Genomic DNA, 24,448 nt, shown 5'->3' on the forward strand with positions numbered 1-24,448 from the left:
AATTAGCTAATCTCAAGCTAATTTTAGAATTTTTCTTAATTTTGAAAATAAAAACGTCATTAACCCTAGATTTTGAGGTATTTATGTAAATTTTTATTTTTTCTTGAGAGATTTTTGCATTTTTTTATTATGTGAGGTATAAATGATAACCATTTGATGTTTTGAGGGATTTATGTGCTTAGCCCTAATTTATCACCCCATGACCTGCATGTTTACATTATATAAAGCTTCAGATCTCCATCATATCGCTGGCTTATTAAAATTCCACCGCAAATGGCCCATACTGCCTTAATAACTCTCAATTACTTTGTGTTTACTCATACGAGAGACCAACACTCTCAAAACTCATCATCCGGATAAACATGGATCATGAAGACCTCCCTAGATCTACACTCGAGTCTCCTCTTGTTGTAAACCATGGAAATGGTGGCGAACGCGTCGAGAATATTTGTACGAAGACGGAGATTATAGCAGAGCTGAAGAAGCAGATGAGCTTGGCAGGACCTTTGATTGCTGTTAGTTTCTTTCAGTATAGTTTACAAACGATATCAGTTATGTTCGTTGGCCATCTTGGTCAGCTTTCTCTTGCAGGCGCTTCAATGGCTACTTCCTTTGCCGGAGTTACCGGTTTCGGTTTCCTGGTAAGCCTATTTTTGTTATCTATATTTTCACCTCAGATTTTTTAATTAAAATCCATAAACATACATATTTTTTCAGTAAAAATCCGGCTAGTCTCTGTTTGGCATCAGAGAAATTGATAACTGTATTTTTTTCAAAAAAAATTCAGTTAAAACGAGTCAAAATATGGAGTTCATAATTTTTTTAAGTAATAAATTTAACCTTAATTAAATATAATAAATTTTAAATAATAAAATAAACATTTATTGGTATTTCTTTCAACAGACTTCCATGCTGAAATGTGGTATATTAATTATCTTCTCTGCAAATCATTTAACACCGTCTAACTATTCGATCTGTCACACTATCTAATACTCCCTCCTTTTTTTTAATTGTTACTTTAGATAAATATATTTTTTCATCAATATTGTCTTTTTAGGAATTTAAGATAATATTTACTATTATCTTTCAAATTTATCCCTTCCCTAATAAATAATTATATGACTCAATTAATAAAAACATTTATTACATAATAAGGTTATATGAGTATTTATTTCTAAATTTTAAGACAAAAACTTTTTTTGCTAAATGGACAACTAAGAAAAATGGAGAGAGTATATCATATGGCATTCTAACTACTACTTACCCCAAATTAATACTCCATACCATTCTCTTTCCTTTAATTGTCCATTTAATTAAAACTATACAAATTAAAATTATGCTCTTTTTATCTTAACTTATAAAAATAATACTACTATTACTCCTTTCGTCTCAAAAAGATAGACAAAATGGCTCTTTTGGAAGTCCTAAAATATATACAAAATTAATATATTAATTTAAATAATACCAATATTACTCTTTATTAATTTTAACCACTTTTGATATATCTTATAAATTATCATTAATTATCATTTTAAACAATACATAATTTGATAACAAATTTATCTTTTCAAAATTTTAATGATAATTCCAACACAATAATTACTTTTCTCATAATATAAATTGATATTTACATAATTAAATTAAAGGTTATTATTTGAAGTTACTAAAATATACTCCCTCCGTCCCACTTTAGAAGTCTCATTTGACTTTACACACAGATTAAGAAAACATTAATCATTCTTGTCTTTTCATGTTTTTTCATGTTTTGCCCCTATTAATGATAGTGGAATTTTCCATAGAGCTCTTTTAAGATAACTAAAATAAGGGTAAAATAGGGTATTCAATGGAAAAATATTCTAAAAATAGTAATGGGACTTTTTAAATGGGACATCCCAAAATAGAATATGGAACTTCTTAAACGGGACGGAGGGAGTAATTACTTTAACCATCATTTTTTTAATTTATGTGCAATTCTATTTTGCCTATTTTTGTGAGATGGATGGCGTATTTTTTAAATCAAAACATAAAGTTATTTATCAGTAATGGGTAAATTTAGAAGATAAGAAGTAAAATCATTTTAAAAATTTAAATGGATAAATAAATATAGATAAATATATTTTGGTAAATGAATAACTAAAAAAAAGTAAAGGGAATAATAGTTACATGTGGGTGCTTGCACCATATACCGTCAGCTTTTGCAATTTTCATGCATTATTTTTTACTTTAATAATTTGAAATGAAAATAGAATTTCTCATATTTTTTTTATGGATGTGGGCGCTGCAGTATAGAAATTTATGATAATACTTTTAACGTCTATGCTAACAAAAGTAAATAAGGTTTAGACAACAAATCCTTTTCATTGATTGCAAATTGAGGAATTAATTTGTAATCTTTGGCAGTATAGCAGGGAATGGGAAGTGCACTTGAAACATTTGCTGGACAAGCCTACGGAGCAAAACAATATCATATGCTTGGCGTACACTTGCAGAGAGCTATTCAGGTTCTTGCACTTATGAGCATTCCGGTTTCGTTTCTTTGGGCTAATTGTGGCCATATTTTCATCCTCTTCGGACTAGATATGGAAATCGCAACTTATGCTCAAATTTATATCCTGTGGTTAATCCCAACCATTCTTCCTTTCGGTATCCTTCAGTGCCAAGTCAGATTCTTACAGGCACAAAAACTTGTGCTACCTATGTTGATTGGTACTGGAATTAGTAGTTCAATGCATATTCTTATGTGCTGGACATTCATACTCAAATTTGGCTTCGGCCACAAAGGGGCTGCTCTGTCCGTCGCCATCAGTTATTGGATGAATGTGTTGTTTTTGGCAATTTATATCAAGCTTTCTCCTGCATGTTACAAGACTTGGACTGGTTTTTCGAAGGCCGGCAGGGAAAATCTTGTTGATTTCATTAAGCTGGGAATACCTTCTGCTCTTATGTTCTGGTGAGTTTCATTCTATATAAAAATAGATTATAGATATGTCTTTTGGAGTTTCATAAACATTTTTAAAAACTAAAATAAAATGTCATAAGTACTATCTCAGATAAGTTTTCGTGCAATATAGGTAATAATAATTGAACCAACTCTAGCTAGGACTAATTGATGTACATTCAATTAATTGTTTGTATTTGGCCTTGTGTCAGTGCGGAATACTGGTCATTCGAAACACTGGTTCTGATGTCAGGTCTTCTTCCCAATCCAAAGCTAGAAACGTCAATGATGTCAATCAGGTTTGTAATTCAATTACAAAATGATTTCAAACTGTAAAAAAGAAAGAAAAAAAAAACAAATTATAACCGTTGATGAACTCTTACAATTTGCATATGCAGCCTTAATACAAGCTCATTGGTCTTCAGAATCCCGAGTGGTTTGGGAAGTGCTGTAAGGTAAATAAAACTTACTACATATTTAATGGTCTCGTAAACGATTGTACTGTCTCTTGCTTTGTAATAAAAGCACGAGAGTGTCAAATGAATTAGGTGCAGGGAAACATCAAAATGCTCGGCTCGCAGTGCGGGTAGTAATATGGCTGGCCGTTACAGAGGGAATTTTATTAAGTTCAATTGCAGTTGTAGTTCGAAATAAATGGGGTTATCTGTTCACTAATGAACCAGAAGTAGTTACATATTTAGCTTCCATAATGCCATTACTTGCGATATCCAATTTTAGTGATGGAATACAGGGTGTTCTTTCAGGTTATTTTTACTATCATTTTCTCAATTTCGTCGTTAATTTTTATCTTATCTAATGTTTTATTAATTTTCTAATGTATAATCTATGACATTATTACTGTATTAAAATACAGGTATTGCTAGAGGTTGTGGTTGGCAAAAGATCGGAGCTTATGTGAACTTAGGATCTTATTATCTTGCTGGTATCCCTTGTGCTATAGTTTTGACATTTGTTTTCCACCTTGGAGGAAAGGTAAACACAATGTTTGTTTCCTTAAAATGCTGTTGTTCGACTAATCTATATACTATATATTATATATTGTATTCATTTTCAACAGGTAAAACTAAAGTTGAAATAAAGAAATTATTAGATTATTTGGTTTTAAAAATTTATATCCTTGAACAATTACTAACGTTTTAAACTTGAATAAGTTAAACTGGTTTTTACATGAAATGGTTAGATTTTTATTAATTTTCTAAAAATAAATAAAGATAGTTTTTTAAAAATATATATTTAAGTTATAAAATGCGGAAGTTCGGATATGAACCTATGTTAAGCTAAAAGTATGTAATCTTACCAATAAGGTATAACTCAATTGGTATAAAGCTATAAGCGTTAGGCTGCAACCTTCTAAATTGTGGGATCGATTTCTCCCACAAACGCTCCCCCTCCTCTAATTATTAAAAAAAAGTATATAATCGTCCACCTTTAAATAGTTTAACTCTTTTCTTATATATTTAACTTTTTGATATATTATATAATACTCATTTTATGATCAATGTAAATTATTTTTCTTTAATTTTTAAAAATATTTCTTGTTTTATCTTTAATTATCCTGGTGTAACTAATAGCTTGCTTTGATCGTAATGCAGGGACTATGGATAGGAATAATTACTGGAAGTTCCCTACAAGCAATTTTGCTTTTAGTGATAACGATGCAAACAAATTGGGAGACAGAAGTAAAATACTATACCCCTTTTTTTTATGCTATATATCAATAATTTAAGAGATAATAATCAAAAATCCATGAGGTCTAAAATCACACATTTAAAAAAAACATTTTTTATGCATGGTCAAGTTTATTTACATTTTCTTTCAGTTACTTATGTTTTTTTTTTTAATAATTGGGGAGAGGGAGCGTTGGTTCAATTACTTATGTTGGTTTACTCTGTTAAGAGTAGGGGTGAGAAAAAACCGAACCAAACCATTAATCCGATCCAAACCAATCCGATTAATTTTGGTTTGATTAAAATGGTTAAAATTGATTGGTTTGGTTTCAAATTATAAAAAAGTATGGTTTTTGGTTTTGGTTTGGTTTCAACTAGTGGTTAACCGAACCGACCGAAAAACCGAAGTTTACAATAATATTATTTTTATTAATATTTATATATGTATAAATAAATATAAAATTTATTTATTGAAATATTTATATATAAATATAATATGTGTGTATAGATACATATATGAAAATAAAATATATAAACTAATACACACATATAAATAAAAATTATTACGTATAATTTTAATTTTTACGTATAATTATATATAATATTTATCTAAATCTATATTAACCAAACCGAACCAAACCGAACCGAAACCGATGCTAAAATTTGGTTAACCGAACCGAAATTTTACGTAAATATTTGGCGTGGTTTGGTTTTTATATTTTCCCTTAAAATATGGTTTGGTTTTGGAGTTTATTAAACCAAACCAAACCGAACCGAACCATGCTCACCCCTAGTTAAGAGTCAAAATGTTAAAAACAAAGTTCAGTTTAATCCAAAAATTTATCTTTCCTTCCTGAAGTCCATAAAATCATAGAATTTAAAAAATGTAATTATTTATAAAATTGTAATTATGTAATAATATGTCAAATCAGCATATTCTTATTAATTCTATTATTTATTATTACTATTAATAACAATTTAACAGTATTTTCAAAAATATTGTAATCTTGGTAACTATTTTTTTGTATATGTAATATTAATTATAATTTTTTTTATAAAAATACCAAAAAAGAAAATATTTTTATTGTATATATTATAAGTATAATTTTAGTGTATTTTACCGTTTACTATAAAATACTAATATTAGTAGTATAGTTTTAGTATATCTTAGTACATTAATAATTTATTAAATTTTCTATAATTTCTTACCAAATAATATAGTAGTAAAATATTTGAGATTACAGTAACACTATTACTACAATTTAATAAGATTGTAGTTAAACAATAAAATATATTAAGATTACATTAAGTAAAAACATAATGGCATTATTCTTTTGATATTTTATAAAAAAAAATTAAGTTTTTAAAATAGTCAACTACTAATTTTTTTTAAATGTGTTTTATTTTTTAAAATAATAATAATAAAGAATGTTTGTTATTGTTAAGAATGTGCTAACATAAAGTAAATATAAATAATTTATAATTACGTAATTAATTACATAATATTGTTCTAAATTTATTTATTTATTTTGATTTTATGGAATTTATGAAGGAAAAATAAATTTACAGATTATATTAAGTTTTATTAGTAGTTATTTGACCCTTTAGTTGAATCAACTGACGTAGTTAAGTCATATCAATAAACCTAATTAAATGTCAGAAAATTGATTTATATTTTTTAAATATAAAATATATTTAGTTGTTTAATTATTCTTTTGATATTTTATAAAAAAAAATTAAGTTTTTAAAATAGTCAACTACTAATTTTTTTTAAATGTGTTTTATTTTTTAAAATAATAATAATAAAGAATGTTTGTTATTGTTAAGAATGTGCTAACATAAAGTAAATATAAATAATTTATAATTACGTAATTAATTACATAATATTGTTCTAAATTTATTTATTTATTTTGATTTTATGGAATTTATGAAGGAAAAATAAATTTACAGATTATATTAAGTTTTATTAGTAGTTATTTGACCCTTTAGTTGAATCAACTGACGTAGTTAAGTCATATCAATAAACCTAATTAAATGTCAGAAAATTGATTTATATTTTTTAAATATAAAATATATTTAGTTGTTTAATTTTATCTCATTAATCTTTTAGTAATTATTCCATAATTTAATCTAATTATTTTTTCAATCGATCTTTCAATTTTTCTCAGGCCAAAAGGGCAAGGGATAGAGTGTATGCTTCCATCATCCCCATCAATTAGAGTGTAACGCCCATTTTATCATAGAGATATGGAATAATTACGACTAGTTTTAATTTGTTTGATAATAACAATCTCATATATCAAAGAAATAATTATACTATTAATTTAATGTTCAAATTGGCTGATAATAATATATATGCATTTCTATCAGTTCATCTTTAATAATAGGATAAGTCTATTTAAGGTCTCTTAACTTTACGAATTTCATTTATTTGGTCCTTAAACTGTCATTTGGCGTTATCTGGTCCATTAACTTTATATTTTTTTTTATCTGATCCCTGAACTTCTATTTGATCTTATCCGTCTCTGAACTTTGATTTTTTAATTTTTCCGGTCCTAAAAAATGTAAAGTTAAAGTATAGGATAAATAAAAAATATAAAGTTGAGGAATCACATAAAAAAATATAAAATTAAAGGACCAAATAAGTCCAAATGAACGTTTAAAAACTAGATAAACAAAATTCGTAAAGTTGTAACCTTAAAATAAATTAATCCTTAAAAGTAATAGCATAAAATAAGACGCATAGCCATAGGATAAAAAATCACTTCACCTCTTTAAATTGAAATTAAAAGTCAAGAAAGATAAAAATCTAAAACTTTCCATAATAATGAAATTAATGGTTAATATTTTTTTTTTTAGTAATAATTAATTTTAAAAAATTAAATTTGATTAAAGATTAACTGTAATTAATATTAAATTAAAATTTAACTGTAGATGTTTATAAATTAAAATTCCGGATACGTTTTTTGATTTCTCGACCTAATTTTTGTTATATAAAAAACATTAGATACATTATAAATTAATGAACTTATTTTCACCCAAGATTTCCATTTATTTTCTCTCTAGCATATTCTTAAGTTTTAATTTACAACTCAGCTACACTTCCAATTTCAGTTAAAATCTAGGGTAATGTCAAAATAATTCACGAGCTTTACACGTTTTCTCATTTTAATCATGCAGTTTAAATTTTTTCATTTTCATGCACGAACTACCACTTTTTTCAAATTCATGCACAGTGCTGAGGTGTCACAACTTCATTGGTGTAATTCGCTGAAGTGGAGGTTATTTTACACTGGCCAATAAATGAGTGCCACCTCAGTACCGTGCATGAATTTGAGAAAAAGTGGTAGTTCGTGTATGAAAATGAGAAAATTTAAACTGCGTGATTAAAATGAAAAAACGTGTAAAGTTCGTGAATTTTTTTGACATTAACCCTAAAATCTAACAGAAGTTCTTTCTTCAAAATTTAAAATAACATAGTTAAATCGTTGATGTGTGATTTAGTGAAAGTCACGGGAAAATATAGTAATTTAAAAGTTGTTGATTAAAATAATATCACCAATTAATTAACTTCTAAATTTTATTGATTCAAGAGTGAATATTAAAATTTAAACATCAAACATCGTTATTCGAATGAATACCAAAATTTGCAAAATACAAAAATTGTCTCACAAATATCAAAACTGCCGTTTATTATTTCATAATGTTGTTTAAATGCTAAAACAAACGAAAATCATTAACCGGGCAAAAAAGAAAATAAAATAGACAAAGTTTAAAAATCAGCTATAACCGAAAAATGCCATTTTGGATACCCAAACAATGATTTTGGCCCAAAAGCGACAAATCTCATGTATGGCAATCATTCGTCCATTTCCAATAAATTTAATTAGATTTAGAAATCGCCCTCGAACACCTCCAACTTTAGCGGAATCACGATAACACCATTATGCACCTTGTGCTCCCTTTTCTCCATGAATCAAATTATGTATCCGCAATGACATTAATGTGGTAGCTGATTTGTAACAAAAAAATAGAGAGATTCTTAGGTAGACTCGGTCTACCACGTCATTCGTGGACTAACCTATTACGTTATGACACGTCATTAAAATAGTGGTATTAGTGTAATTTTGTTTATTACTTATTTACACTTTTGAATGGTAATATTACAATAGTGCCACTATTTTAATGACGTGTCATAACATAATCGGTTTAGTCCATGGATGACGTGGTAGACCGAGTCTATCTAAGAATTTCTCCAAAAAAATAATCATAAAACACATGAGATATACTACCTCAGTTTCAAAATGGAAGGTTACTTTATTACTTTTGGCATCTCAAAAAAATTAAGCATGTATGTGTAGATATTCTTAAAGATAAATTTAAAGATTACAAATTAAATTTTCATTTAATAAGTATGTATAGGTATTCTTAAAGATAAATTTAAAGATTAAAAATTAAATTTTCATTTAATAAGTATGTATAGATATTCTTAAAGATAAATTAATTAAGCAGCATTTTTTTTTTGACGATATTAAGCAGCAGTTAATGGTTGATGAATATAAGAAAAAGAAAATTCATTGATTTCTTGCTCTTTAGTTTTAGTTTTAGCTTACTACAGCCTGCAGGTGCAGGATTCGGAGATTAAGGTTTTTCTGCTGTACATTTGTTTAGTGTTTCTGGATGCGTATTTTGACATCAGATTATAATATGCTTTCTATATGATTTTTCTTTGATATTGATAAAGGAGAAATTTGCTGATAATGAAATATAGTTTTGTTAGACATTTATGAACAAAGAAGATACATTTTTTATTTTCGGGATTCAGATTAGTTTCATTATTAATTTTGTGTTTGTTTTAGTCACTTAATATTTGTTGTTTTGATTAAACAATTCAAAAATTGTAAATAAACTGAAACATTGCAGACATAAAGAAAAAAAGAAAAAAAATTAAAAAAGCAGTTTGAAGAGATGATAAGTATAAATTAATGGGACCAATTAGCTATAACTCAAACGCTATTGAACAATAAGTTGCTAGGTCGTGAATTCAATTCTTCTCACGAGCATTCTCCTTTTTAATTATAAAAAAATAGAAAACGGTAACATGTCATTATAAAATAATTTTGTATATTTTTATTTTTAACGCATAAATTTAAATGGGATAAATTACAATTGCTATGTATGAGCTTTCTAAATCGACTATGTTAATGTCTGAATTTTTATTTATTTCACATTAATGTTTCAACTTTTTAAAAATCTATCAAATGAGTGTTTTTATTTATTTTTTAATTAATGGATTACTAATATAATAAAGCCAAAATAATTTTTAAATTTGTTGATATACATTTTAATATTATATATATAAAATTATTATTCCACATGCAATCACCATTTGTTTTACTTATAGGGCGTGTAAATTTAATTAAAAACATAAATTATTTTTATCTTTTAGTACATCGATGATGAAAAATAGTTAAAAACACTTGTTTGGTATATTTTTTAAAAGTTAAAATGCTAATGCGGAAAAAATAAAAATACAAACATTAAAATATAAAGTAAATCACAAAAATACAAACTAATTGATATGCATTTACACACATTACCACCTATATCACCTATTTTTCATTCTTACCATAAAACATAAAAAGTTTTCACTAGCACCATTCCATTAAAATAGGAACAGTGTATCAGTGAAGATTCTCTCTTTTTTCTCTACAATAATAAATAATACCTATCCACTATTGACACATGCATATTTAATTATTTTTAAATATATAAATTTTTATTAAAAAAAATACTCCGTCCGTCCCAAAACAATAATCCACCTTCTTTTTTTTTGTCCCAAAATAATAGTCTACTTTCCTTATAAATCACAATTTAGAGTGTTTATTTTCTATATTATTCTTATTTAAAGTGTATCATTTATTGTTATTAGTCTATAGTCATAACATTTAATAAGGGTATGATAGGAAAAATAAAAATAAATTTATGAAAACTTAGAACATTAATTGTATTTCTTAAACTGTGAAAAAATGAGAAAATGGACTATTTTAGGACGGAGGGAGTATACTGTTATAAAAAGACGCACGTCAGGTCTGATGTGCTAACCTGACGCGGGTCAAGTCTGCTTACTCATTCATGCATCAGTTTAGTAATTGATGCATGAGTCTTTTATTTAAAATAAAGATTCTTTTTATTTTAATAAATATTTTATATTAAATTATATTAAAAATTTATTTATTATATATAAATTTATTTTTAATATTAAAAATTTAAATATATTTAATAATAATAATTAATTTTTAAAAATATAAATATATTTAAAAATTAACTAAATTTTAAAAATATAAAAATACAAAATAAAATAGTTAAAAATTTGTATTAACAATTTATCTATTTAATATATTTTAAAAATATATCTATTATGTATAAAGTATGTATCATCGATGTATCTATTAAGTATATTTTTAAAATATATACACCGTGTATATATTTAGTAAAAATATATCTATCATGTATCTATTTAAATATATCTATCATGGATAAATTATATATCAACGATGTATCTATTAAGTACATTTAAAAAATGTATCTAACATGAATAAAATATATATCAGCGATGTATCTATTAAGTACATTTAAAAAATATGTCTATCGTGTTTTTTTTTTGGATGACTATCACATATAAATTATGTATCAAAAATGTATCACATATGTATTTGAGATGCATCAAATATATATTGGAGATGGATCAAATATTTATCTAATATTTTGCACTTCTACTCGTTTTTTTCCCTTCCTTCCACCTAGGGCTTTCGGTCAAATCATAAAAACAAACCAGTCAAATATATATAAAACAATAAATGTTTGGTTCATTTTAATTAGTATTATTACATATATATTTATAACCTTTTCTAAATGTAAAAACGAACAACTCGAATTAGTCAGTTAATTCAATTAATGTATCAAATATGTATCTATCATGTATAAAATGTGTATCAGAGATGTATTGAAAATATATTCGAATTACAATTAAATGTATCAGAGATGTATCTATTAAATAAATTTTAAAAATGTACTTATCATGTATCGGAGATGTATCAAATATGTATATATATATATATAACATAAAAATATTTCGACACATCTCAAAAATATATATAATAAAATATATAAAAAAATAAGAAAATAAGTTTGAATAATATTTATCCAAAATATATAAATAAGAAAAATATATTATACAATATATGAGAGACGTATCAAATATATATTGGAGATATAAAAGAAAAAGAGGGATATATTAATATTTTTAAAATTTAAATATAATAACTAAATTTTTTATACAATTTAAATTAACATATAAATCTATAAATATATAAATTATATTAAAATAATAAAAAAAAGAGTATGTCAGGTGCAGCAAAAGGTGCACCTGAAAATTTGTTAAGAATGACCCACGCGTGATGCGCGGGTCATTCATTATAGCAGATGGTGAATTTTAATTTTGATAAGGTAGTCATGTGTAGTGGAAGGCCTTTTTAGTCCTTTTATTACGCATGGGTCCTTTTATATACAAGAGTCTTCTTGGTCCTTTTTTATGATTTTTCTTTATTATATAAGACACATGTGGTGGACACGTGTTGGTTTGGAAGAAAGATGGTGTTGGTTGAAAAGTAACAATAGAAATTGATATTTTATGAAAGAAAAATCGTAGTAAAGTAAATAAATTAATTAATATTGCATTATGTGAAATAGTGAGTTATTAATGTGGCTTTTTTATTATTTTCTCTAAAATATAAAATCTAGAAAATATCGAACACCATAGATATAATATTTCCATTTATATGAAGGTGTATATATATGCCATGTATTATTTATTTTTAAATTTGTATGCCACATAATTAGTTGTTCTATTAAATATCACTTCAGATTTTATTTAAATATATTTTAAGGATTTTAAAAAATACTGTTATTTTATATTTTGCAGAGCACAAACGATTTTGCTGGATTCTAATTGAAATTATGAGAGTTTAAGGGATATGGTCAGAGAGAATATAATTGAAAGACATTGGATGAAAATATTGATCAAAGGATCCAATCGTATAAAACGTTGATCATTTTGATTACTCCTTAATGAAAGAATAATGAAGAGTGTAATATTATAGATAATTATTTTAATATTTCATGTAAAGTTGACGAAATAAAATATCAAAATGTGACAAATTTTTAAATGTAAAAGTCAAGGATCTTTTAAATTTCTTAAATGAAAGAAGAATGAAGAGTGGGAATAAATAAGTGGTCTGTTTGAAAGGTGATTGCCTTTTCCTGGGTTCCTTCTAAAATAATATGGCCATGTGCTATATGGTAATCAATGGCTGATCATAATCTTCCTATATTTTATATGGCGTGAACAGCATGTTTACAGTTTTATCAATAAAAAAAAAAAATTATTGCGGGCTATTATATCAGTTCAGATACTATGTAATTAGTGGCTCGGCAATTGTGAATATTATATCAAAAATAGCTGGCTGCTGAGATTAATTGTTAGATATATATACACTCCAGCAGACTGATGCACCATAATCTAGTCAGCTTGAGGCTCCATCAGCATGGATCAAGATGATCACCTCTCTAAATCTACTCCTCTGATTCTAAGCTATAATGGCGAATGCAATGAGAATAATCTCGTCAAGAATGTTTATTCAAAAGCAGAGGTGATAACAGAACTAAAGAAGCAGATGAGCTTGGCAGGACCTCTAATTGCTGTTAATTTCTTTCAATTTAGTTTACAGATGGTTTCAGTTATGTTCGTTGGCCATCTTGGCGAGCTTTCTCTCGCAGGGGCGTCAATGGCTACTTCCTTTGCTGGAGTTACCGGTTTCAGTTTCCTGGTAAGCCTAATTTTGTCCACCTTCAGTAAGATTCTGGTGTTATAGCCGATTCTGTAAATCGAATTAATACGATATCTTTGTCAGTACAGCAGGGAATGGGAAGTGCGCTAGAAACATTCGCTGGGCAAGCCTACGGAGCAAAACAATATCACATGCTCGGCGTTCACATGCAGAGAGCTATTTTTGTTCTTGCACTTATGATCATTCCCATCTCGTTCCTTTGGGCGAATTCCAGACATCTTTTCATGATTTTTGGATTAGATACAGAAATTGCTAGTTATGCTCATATTTACATCTTGTGGTTAATCCCGGCCATTCTTCCTTTCGGTATCCTTCAATGTCAAGTCAGATTCTTACAGGCACAAAAGCTTGTGCTACCTCTGTTGATTAGTACTGGAATTAGTAGTTCAATGCATATTCTTCTGTGTTGGACACTCATACTCAAACTTGGCTTTGGTCATAAAGGGGCTGCTCTGTCTATAGCCATCAGTTATTGGATCAATGTGTGGTTTTTGGCAATATATATTAAGTATTCTCCAGCATGTGAGAAGACTTGGACAAGTTTCTCAAAGGCTGGCAGGGAAAATCTTGTTGATTTCATGAAGCTTGGAATACCTTCAGCTCTTATGATCTGGTGAGTTTCATTCTAATTCGCACGTAAGTATGTCTTATTGATCAATCGGTTAAAATAAAATGTTGTTGTTGGGAGAATTGTCAGATTTCATCTAACATGGTCATTTGTATCAGTGCGGAATCATGGTCATTTCAAATACTTGTTCTGATGTCCGGTCTTCTTCCCAATCCAAAGCTGGAAACATCAATGATGTCAATCAGGTACGTAAATTAAACGATATAATGATAACACCAAATCATAACCGTCAATGACCCCTTCATAAACTTTGTATGCAGTCTTAATACAAGCTCATTAGTCTTCAGAATCACTGTTGGTTTGGGAAGTGCTGTAAGGTAAACAAAGCTAAATCTAAGTTATACATATTTACCTAGTCTGAAATTATAATGCTAATGTATCTTTTGTCTCTTGTTTTGTAATAACAGTACGAGAGTATCAAATGAATTAGGTGCCGGAAACTATCAATCAGCTCGATTAGCAGTGCGTATAGTACTATGGTTTGCGGTTATGGAGAGTATTCTGTTAAGCTCAATAGCAGTTGCAGTTCGAAATGTATGGGGTTACTTGTTTACCAATGAACTTGAAGTTGTCACATATTTAGCTTCTATAATGCCAATTCTCGCAACATCCAATTTTATTGACGGAGTTCAGGGTGTTCTTTCAGGTTAATTTTTACATTATTTAATGTTTTATTTATCCAAATTTATAGATTGTAACTCTTTTTTTTAATATTATAGGTGTTGCGAGAGGATGTGGTTGGCAAAAAATGGGAGCTTATGTGAATTTAGGAGCTTATTACCTTGTTGGCGTCCCATGTGCTATAGTTTTGACTTTTGTTTTTCACTTTGGGGGAAAGGTAAGCATGATAAGTTGATAACTATTTTTTTTTTATTAAGGTAGATTTTATTTTAAATAGAACCTTAAAATGTTTTCTATAAATACATATGAACCAAATGTGTGTTAATTTATTATCGGGTAAAATTAAAGTTGAGTCTAATAACTTTTAAAACCTTAAAACTAATTTAAATATAAAATCGAGATAATTGTGTAAAATTCACCTTTCAATTATATAAAATTTATTAGTATAATGTTAGTTCTTTTAGAATTATAAAATGCAGGAACTAATAGCTAATTTAATTTGCAGGGACTATGGATGGGAATAATTTCTGGTAGTTCGCTACAGACAATTTTGCTACTAGTAATTACGATGCACACAAATTGGGAGTCAGAAGTAAAATACTCATGTTATGCTATAGGTCAATATTTTTTTGTTATTTCTTCTAATATCTGTTCTAATTTGCTCATTTTATTTTCTTTTTTCAGGCCAAAAAAGCAAGGGATAGAGTGTATGCCTCGAGCATCCCCATTAATGGGAGTGTCACGCCCACTTTACTATAGAATTATATCAATGTATATCTTTGTTTTTCATTTGAGAATTGTATGTTTTTAATTATATATTAATTTAAAATTCATTTTATTCTTAAATAAACTCATTTTAGAGATTATTTAGACTAAACTATATTCAGCCGGGCTCAGTAGCGAGAGCCTGTAATCCATGTGGAAGCATTGAGATGATGGAATGTTGGGCTAAGCTGCTTGGTTGGGCTGTTAATGTCTCTCGACTGGCCTGCCTGTAAAAAAAATATTTAAATTTATAAAATCAAATTTTAAATAATTATGATAATACAAAGCAAATTACTCTCAAAACCTCCACATGTAACACAATTCACAGTTTGATATATTTTATTTAACAGTCCTAATTAACAGCCTCTCACTTTCTATTCCGTTAATAATTAGGGATTTTTGTGAATTCTGTTAATGATTTGGTGCTCATTTTCACACAATTTGGCACCTCATTTTCACTTCCGTTAACAAATTGGTACCTCATTTTCAAACAATTTGATATTTCATTTTCAATTTCGCTAACGATTTGGTATAAAAAATTAACAAAACCTCCTAATAGTTTACATAATTAAACTGGGGTTATCAAATAGGATTTTTAAATAATAAATATCAAACTATGAATTATGTTATATAGAAGGTCTTAAATTAATATGTTCTAAATCAAATTGAATCGATAATTGTTTATAAATACATTTTGTAGAATTAACCAATCTATCTATATCTATAACAAATATAAAAGTGTATTCGTGGGGGGAACAGTTCCATTCACGGACAAAAATACCCTTTACATATTTTATCCAATATAAAAATATTCGTACTTAACAAATAGAATGATGACATTCCTAATTCATAAAGTAAACATATTAAAAATAATTATCGCAGTAGCTACCATTATGTATTAAATTCCATATTCTAAAAGGAATTGTGCAACAACTATCATTATGTGTTAAATTCTTAATTCTAATAGGAATTGCACAGATATATCACTATATATAAAAGAATATGACGAGTTTCATCAATATTAAATAATTATATTATAATATTTGTGTTAAAGCTTTAATATTTTTTATATTTATTAGTTATTTACAATAAAAAATAATATAAATTTGTTTCAATTATATTATCATTTTTTTAATAGCAACAATATCAAAAATTAAATATATTGTTTAATTCTAATTTTTTAACATTTCCAATAAAAGAAATTAAAATTTTATAAAATAATTAAACAAAACAAATAAAAAATACAAGTCTAATAAAATTTAAATAATAATATATTATTAAAAAATATATAATTATAATATTAAATAACGGATCATATAGATATCGTTAACGTGCGTAGCACGTGACAAAAAAAAACTAGTTTAATAAAAAAAATGATAGGGCTATTAGTTTTGATATTTTGCTGGAACAAGTATACAAATCTTAAGAGTATCTTTACTCGTGCGACATGATGAATATAAAATTAGTATAATCACATCAGATAAAGTCAATATGTCGAAGCCGAACGGGATCCAATTCAATTTTCAGTTTTTAATGTAAAAGTCAAAGATCTTGTGGATCAATTCATGTAGTTCAAGAAGGACGACTGGACGAGGAGTGGGAATAAGCAAGTGCTCTGTTTGGAAATTTTGAAATTATATGCTCATGTAATATGATGTAATGGCATCAATATAGGGATGGCAATGGGAGGCAATTTCCAGATTTCTGCGGGGACCCGTCTTTAATGGGACGGAAAATTTCCACCAATTGTCTCCATGGATACGAGAATGGAGGAATATTATTTTTCATCCACAGAGGTGGGAAGGGGATAGGGGTGTAATTTCCATCCCATGGGAATCCCCATCTCCGTCTCCATGGGGACCCGGTTTATTTTTATATAACTTATATTACAATTAGTAATATAGCTTTTTGATTTTTTCTACCAAAAAAAATATATTATTCATAATTTTCAATAATTTAATTATATTATTTAAAAAAATAACTTTTTTGTTTGAAGAGATTTTTAATTACTCATGAAACGAGATAAAAAAGTTTAGAGAACTTTTTATTTTGTTTTGATTATTTTATTTTAATATTTAAAACTGCTGAATATTTTAGATAATTAATTAATTTTAAAATAATTTAATTTTATAATATTTTATATTATTGATATTAAATAGTTTATATTTATTTTTTCAAATGTTTCATGAAAATAATAAAAATATTAAATATTTATATTAAAATTATTTGGGGATGTGGGATCCCCATAAGGATAGGAATTGATTAATCCCCATCAAATAAATGAGGATGGAGATGAGTATTTTCCATAGAAGCGGGGACGGAGATGGCAATAGCCTCCCCACTCCCACCCTGCCCCCCCCCCCCCCCCCCCCCCCCCCAACCCCCATTGCCATCTTTAATCAAATAGACTCATGGTTAAATAAATTTTTTCTTTGAAATAATAGATTCAATGTGTAATTAATATAGTTTAACTCTTGTTTAAAATTTTCATTTAAGAATAAAATTTTATATATATATTGAACACGTTGAGATTTGTGAAAATTTTTAAATTTTAAATGGAAGTTTTTGTGTCTGCAAGAGTGAGAACACCCATTTGTGTATATAAGAGTAGAAAACTTGCATTGTCTGAAAAAATTCAAGAAATTAAATTTATATTGTTGAACACTCTCAGTTAGGTTGGGTCAAGAATTATCCAATTTTATGAGTGCGTGAAGAGAAAAATATTTATCGAATCACCATATGTGTGTCGTCTGTTCAATCGGTCGGCTGGTCTGGCTTGATTGGTTTGGTTTTAAACTTATTATTTTTCTTTTTATATTTTTGATAAAATCATGATTTTGTATTAAATGATATTACCTTGTTTTCTAAAGAAAATATATTAACAGTTTTTTCAATACTATTTATAAAATAAAATAGAGTGTAGTTAGAACGATTATTCACAATGCAATATTAATTGGTTTGAGAATGTTTTATCATGAGAACAACGTGGTTGATCACTTGTTGTATCTCGAGCCTGAGCAAAACGTCTTAAAGAGAAAAATCTAATCTGCGCCGCTAATGAATTAAATTGTAATTTGTTTCAATTTACATAAATTGTTTTAACAATCAATATGTTATTTTCTTTGTTTGTTTAAACAGTTTCAACAGAACCTCATTCTTATAGTTATTAATATCGGATGTAAGAGATTTTGTGGATGCTTTGCTTCAACTGCAAAAGGAATAAATTATGACTCGGAAATTTTGATTCGATCGGTTTGGGTTTAGTGTTTTTAGATTTCAGCTTTTCAATTATCAGTTCAGTTTGGGATTTAGATTATCTAAATTAACATAACCGAATAAATAAACTGAATATCTATTAATTGTTTATTTTTTATATTAATTTATGAGAAAAACATATATTTGTAAGAAATTCGGAAAAATTAGTCAACCAAACTCGATGACATGCTTACAGAAATAATTATCAAATTATTTTGCTAACAAAATATAATTTTCAATCAAAACTTCTCTATCATCCGCATATTGATTTCTGGTCATATCAAAAATCACATTTACAATATCCGATTCAACCACCATCCGAAATACCCTTCATAAAAAAAAGAAATAAACTTTTTATAAATAAAGAACAAACAAAATTATCATAAAAACAAACAATAAGATAAAATATTTTTTTAAAAAATATTATTACCCTAAATGACTTCATTTTTATTATTGAAAGCTAATTGATTTATCTTCGATTTTTAATTTACGATGAACTGAATTTGATATGTGCTTTGTTGATAAATATTAACCAACCAAAACAAAAGAAAAATTGGCAATAATTTGGTTGCTATTACATTTTATGAAAAATAAAGCACATATGAATATGGGTGAGCGGAAAAACCGGCCGACCTAATTAGCTTATCAAACCGATAAATTTCGATCGGTTCAGTTTGGTTAATTTTTTGGCCAATTCAGTGTTTGTATAAAAAGGTTTGGCTATTCAGTTATCGGTTCCATTTGAATTTTAAAATATCTATATTATCTGAAATGACTGAATAAACCAAAATTTATTTATTTTTTGATTTTTTTTAGTTCTTTCTCATATATAATTTTGTCGGTTTTAACTGAACCGACTGAATTAACAGATCTATTCGGTCGGTTCGATTTTGAAGTTTTTTTCATATCTTATTCGATCGGTTCAGTTTTTGCTATTTGGTCGAACGGTTAATTCGGTTATGGAGTTCGTTTTGGGTTCGGTTTTGAACGAACCGACCAAATGCTCACCCCTACCTATAAAGGAGATGATTACTGTTAACAGTAAAAATAATCTACTAATGGCAGCCGAAGAAAACGCGCACACTCAACATAAATTTAAAATATAGAGGGAGTGTTTTCCATATGTAACGTTTGTGTCATGCTATTTTTGAACATTTCCAATGAGTGTTTATAATATTATAATATTGTTTACTTTTTTTATTAGATATTCTAATATTACAACGTTTTATTATTTGTTGTACGAATAACATGGTATAAGTGTTTAATTTGTATAATTATTCATAAAGAGAAATGGACAGTATTTTTTTCAGTATATGAATGATAATTAAATGATAGATAAAGATTCCATTTATATAGGTTGGTGATATTGTTATCTCACACTTTGCATGTGCACTATTGCTCTTAATGAATTATTTTTTGTAAAATTATTGATAAATCACTGAAATCCATGGTAGATCTATGAAGGAAGCGTCGCCTGAATTTGATAAACAACGGTTAGAAAAATTCTGGAGGGAGGTTTTCGGGCGTTCGCTCCGATACTCAAATCAGCCTCTTAATCAGGGAAAGAAGAAAGAAGATAAAGAAATAATATTTGGTGAGTAGAAAAAAAAAGTAGTTTAGAATTTTCTCATAGTATGACTTATATAGTCCATATCTAGTGGTCACCTTTTTCCTGATAAGTAGGTCACGTGTTATATTTTTCATTTCTCGGTATTAAAGGTAAGTCCTTTCGTGTTAGAGATACAAAATACGGATAGGTTATATTTCGGTATTTGTATCTCAAAATCTAGGAGCGAACGCGAGAGAGCAAGTCGTGTTATTCATAGCAGTGATACAAGATACATGTGGACCATATTTCGGTATTAATATCTAGGTTATCGTGGATCCTTATAGGATATATGTGTTTGTATCTCGTCCGAGTGTATCTGAGTCATCCTAGGTATCAGGGATTGTGTCCTTGATGAAATTATGTTTTTGTTGGATTTAGTGACCTCTTATCTAGTCGAGGTTTCTTCGCCCCTATAATGCCACGTTATCAGGAGATATTGTTATCTCGCACTTGCATGTGCACTATTGATCTTAATGAATTAATCTTTGTAAAATTATTAATCCTTATATACTGTAAAAGAAAATAAAATGGGTATTTGCATTTTTCAAGTGCAAAGAAGCTTAAACTTATAAAAAAAACAAAGAAAGGACCAACACGTCCCTTGAATTTATAATTAGGGTCATTTAATTCAGTTTTTACTTTTTTGAGTAACTAGCCCCAAAACTCTTCATTTTCTGGTCAGATTATCCATAATTGTATTTTTAAAATGCTTGAAATAAAAATTGGAGTTGAGGGATGCGAAAAAAATTAGAAAATTTGCTAATTGTTGCGATAAAATTATTTTAAACCTATTTTTTGCAATAAAAATATAAATTTTGGGTTAATATGATTAAAAATGAAGATTTTTGGGATTGTTCAAAAAAATAAGGATGAATTAAATGACCCTGTGTTACAAGTTCATCGAGCGCGTCGACCCTTTATTCAAAATAGAACTGAGTGGAAAAGAGAACTAAACACGAATATAGACTTATAGCAAAAATAGAACAAAGGATCAATTCACCCCCTCAACTCGGCACGAAATATCAAAAAAGTCATTTTGGACGGTTTTGGATCAAATAGACCTGTAACTTGGCAAAACCAAATAAATCACACCTTCCCTCAGAGAGTGTAACACTCTCTGAATTTGAAGGACAAAAAGTTCAAAATAGTGATTAACATTTTTTTTATTTTCTAAATTAATACTTAAGTTTTTTTAATTTTCAACTCTTCCCTTACATTTTAAAACTTAAAAAATCAAATTATTTTTTAAATAAAAATTAAAGGACTTTTATTAATTTTTTTACATTACGTATCCACCGAACCCGCCGCCGCCGTCGTAGGAGGAGGAGCTCAGATCCGCTCCTTCTCAGGCGATATGTGTTTGGTTTAAATTAAGAGCAAATTACTATGAAACCCCTCACATTTGACATAACTTCACACTTTAATCCCTCCTATTTGAAAACTAAACTATGTGGCCCCTCACTTTTACTTCCGTCAATATTTTAATCCCTCTATACATTTTTAGTGTTAGTCAACGAAGTCAAACAACTTATGTGTAAATTAATTATCAAATTTGAGGGGTGAAATCGTTGAGAAAAACAAAAATGGGGGACCATATAGTTTCGTTGACTTCGTTAACTAACATCCAAAATGGACGGAAGAACTAAATCGTTGATAAAAATAAAAGTGAGGGCTATATATAGTTCAGTTTTTAAATAAGAGGGACTAAACTGCGAATTATGTTAAATGTGAGAAATGTCATAGTAATTTGCTCTTAAATTAATGTTCACAATTTAAATTTGTATTTATATTCGAAATATAATATCTAATTTATTTTATTTTTTTAATTTTATTTTGGTGACGAGGAAACTCCCGGTGGAGCCCGACCACCCTTTAGGGCGAAGTCCGATCACCTGGGTAAATCCTCAGAAGACTAGTCTCGACACCCCACCGCTCATACCTATCACTTAATATGAGCCTTTCAACAACTCATTTAGAAATGCTTTGAATAAGTTCCATTTGTAGGATATGAGATTCGAACCTTGATTCTTCTAAATCTCATGCTTACTGTCTATACTTGTGTCCAATTGAGCCAACCCATCGTGGGTATTTAAAATTAATTTTATCTTTTAAAATTCAAAAAACCAAACACTAAAATTTATTTTTAAATAATTTTTATTTAAAAATAAAATGAAATGAAAAATTTTTTATACTAGAATTGATTCAAAGAAGACTCTTACTACCATATATTTTTGTATACTTTGTGAATTTTTTAGTCATTTCTTAAAAAATTCATCCCCAATTGGGTGTTTATTACCCCTTTATGGGTGTTTATATCTCATATGGCGAGTTTTCTTTATCACGTCTACTTATGCAAGAGGGGCTTCTCAAATAGCCCCTCTAGCTCACATCCTTCCTCGGGTACCTCATTGGACACCGCTACTGTCAGGTAAGATCGAATTAATTTTATTATTGTTTTAATTTCAATAATCAGGTATTTTATTATGGTGATTGCTGCTCTGGATGAACTCGACATTTCAATTTTTGCTTCCTTACAAAATCAAGGTAATATTTATAGCACATTAGCCGCTACCAACTGTAAGTAATTTCTTCATTTTTTAGTATTTTATGTTTATTATTCATTATTGCTACCGTTCGTTTAACAAATTATCTATATATTGGTATTAAATTTGTTAAATGAATGTGTAATTGGATGGCTCAAATAGTAGCCGCGAAGTCCACTTTTAGTTCTTTTATTTCAAGAGGGTTTCATCATCTTCATGAGATGGCCTTTCTTATTATATGTTTATATATTATTATCTTTGGCAAAAAAAAAAAAAAAAAAAAAGAAGACTCTTACTATCATAACATTAGAGAGCATGAAATGGTTGGTTTGGTCAGATAAATTGATGGTGAATTGGTGAGAGATAAGAGAACAGGTAGCTGACCCATTTATTTTGAGCAACAAATTCCATAAATGAAGCATTTAAAGCTATGACTCGAATTGGAAACAGAAAGTGATCGACGTTTTGAGCAATTATTCTTTCAGCCTTTTATTTTTCTTGTGTTGGAAAAATTTAACAAAACCAAATTTTTAACTTAACCCCAAGGGTCTAACCGAGGAGACGGCGAGACTTATTAAAAATGTTGATCACGAATTTATGTACATTTTAAGAGATGAAAGGCTTAGTTGTTCTACTTGATAAACATAGAGGGCTTATTTCATCATTTTTCCTTTATAAAGATACTGTCTTTGTCAAAATATTAAGCAATGGCCCATTTTGTCTAAATAATTCATAAGATATGTTTAGTGACTTTAGTCCTCTAATTTTCATTTACACAACTCATTCTCAAAAATTCTAGAGAAATATTTATTTGTAAATAAGATCTTTCATAAGAAGATCTAATTTTTTATTATGGCCTTAATAAAAAAATGACTTAGAAATATGTACAAGTTGAATGAACCGGTCAAATGACCCAATGCTGAAAATAGAAAAATGAAATAAAAAACAAAATTAAAGATTTAAATTTTATCTTTTGGGAGAATTTTATTTTTATCAAAAGAGCTATGATGTGTGTAGGCAATGATAAAATAAAGATATAAAAATTAGAGGTTAAAAGATGAAGTTAAGACGTTTGGAGAGATTTGAGAAGAATTTTTTTTATTGCTAATAACGAAACTAAAATCAAAAACCGTTACTCTTTCCAACCGAACTGTTATTCCTTACTAATTAACCAAACCAAACTTCAGTATTTGATTCTGTTTTAATTCGAACCCTCGATCTGGTTCAATTTTTACACATACCAACATGTAACGTCAACGGATTACCATTGTAGGTGTTTGCAAACCTTTCGTGATTGCGATTTCTGAAGACATTGTTGTTTACTGTGTAATCCTCCATTTCCTTCTTCAATAAGAAATGAAGCTAGCAAATAATTGATTCAATTTGATCGGTCATTTTTATAGAAATGAATTTTATAAATCCTAGAATCTGGATTTTCCTACAGTTCTGATAAGTTCACTACTTAACTAAAGATGGATGGCTTAATTAGTCT

At 27.9% G+C, this 24,448-nt stretch overlaps 2 protein-coding genes across 2 annotated transcripts; both read left to right on the forward strand.

Moving 5' to 3' along the window:
- The first annotated feature begins 286 nt into the window (after positions 1-286).
- Positions 287-6,995, forward strand: LOC126673114 (protein DETOXIFICATION 16-like). The gene is made up of 8 exons (XM_050367104.2): positions 287-641; positions 2,406-2,950; positions 3,151-3,237; positions 3,337-3,393; positions 3,464-3,702; positions 3,813-3,931; positions 4,552-4,638; positions 6,795-6,995. The coding sequence occupies exons 1-8, from the start codon at positions 363-365 to the stop codon at positions 6,843-6,845; spliced, it is 1,464 nt and encodes a 487-aa protein (XP_050223061.1). The 5' UTR covers positions 287-362; the 3' UTR covers positions 6,846-6,995.
- Positions 6,996-12,898: 5,903 nt separating this feature from the next.
- Positions 12,899-15,645, forward strand: LOC126673113 (protein DETOXIFICATION 16-like). The gene is made up of 8 exons (XM_050367103.2): positions 12,899-13,514; positions 13,604-14,148; positions 14,262-14,348; positions 14,424-14,480; positions 14,571-14,809; positions 14,883-15,001; positions 15,290-15,376; positions 15,469-15,645. Exons 1-8 carry the CDS (start codon positions 13,233-13,235, stop codon positions 15,541-15,543), a joined length of 1,491 nt encoding a protein of 496 aa, XP_050223060.1. The 5' UTR covers positions 12,899-13,232; the 3' UTR covers positions 15,544-15,645.
- The last annotated feature ends 8,803 nt before the right edge of the window (positions 15,646-24,448 follow it).

The sequence above is a fragment of the Mercurialis annua genome, linkage group LG3 (genome assembly GCF_937616625.2).
Source record: "Mercurialis annua linkage group LG3, ddMerAnnu1.2, whole genome shotgun sequence".
In the NCBI taxonomy this organism is placed as follows: domain Eukaryota; kingdom Viridiplantae; phylum Streptophyta; class Magnoliopsida; order Malpighiales; family Euphorbiaceae; genus Mercurialis; species Mercurialis annua.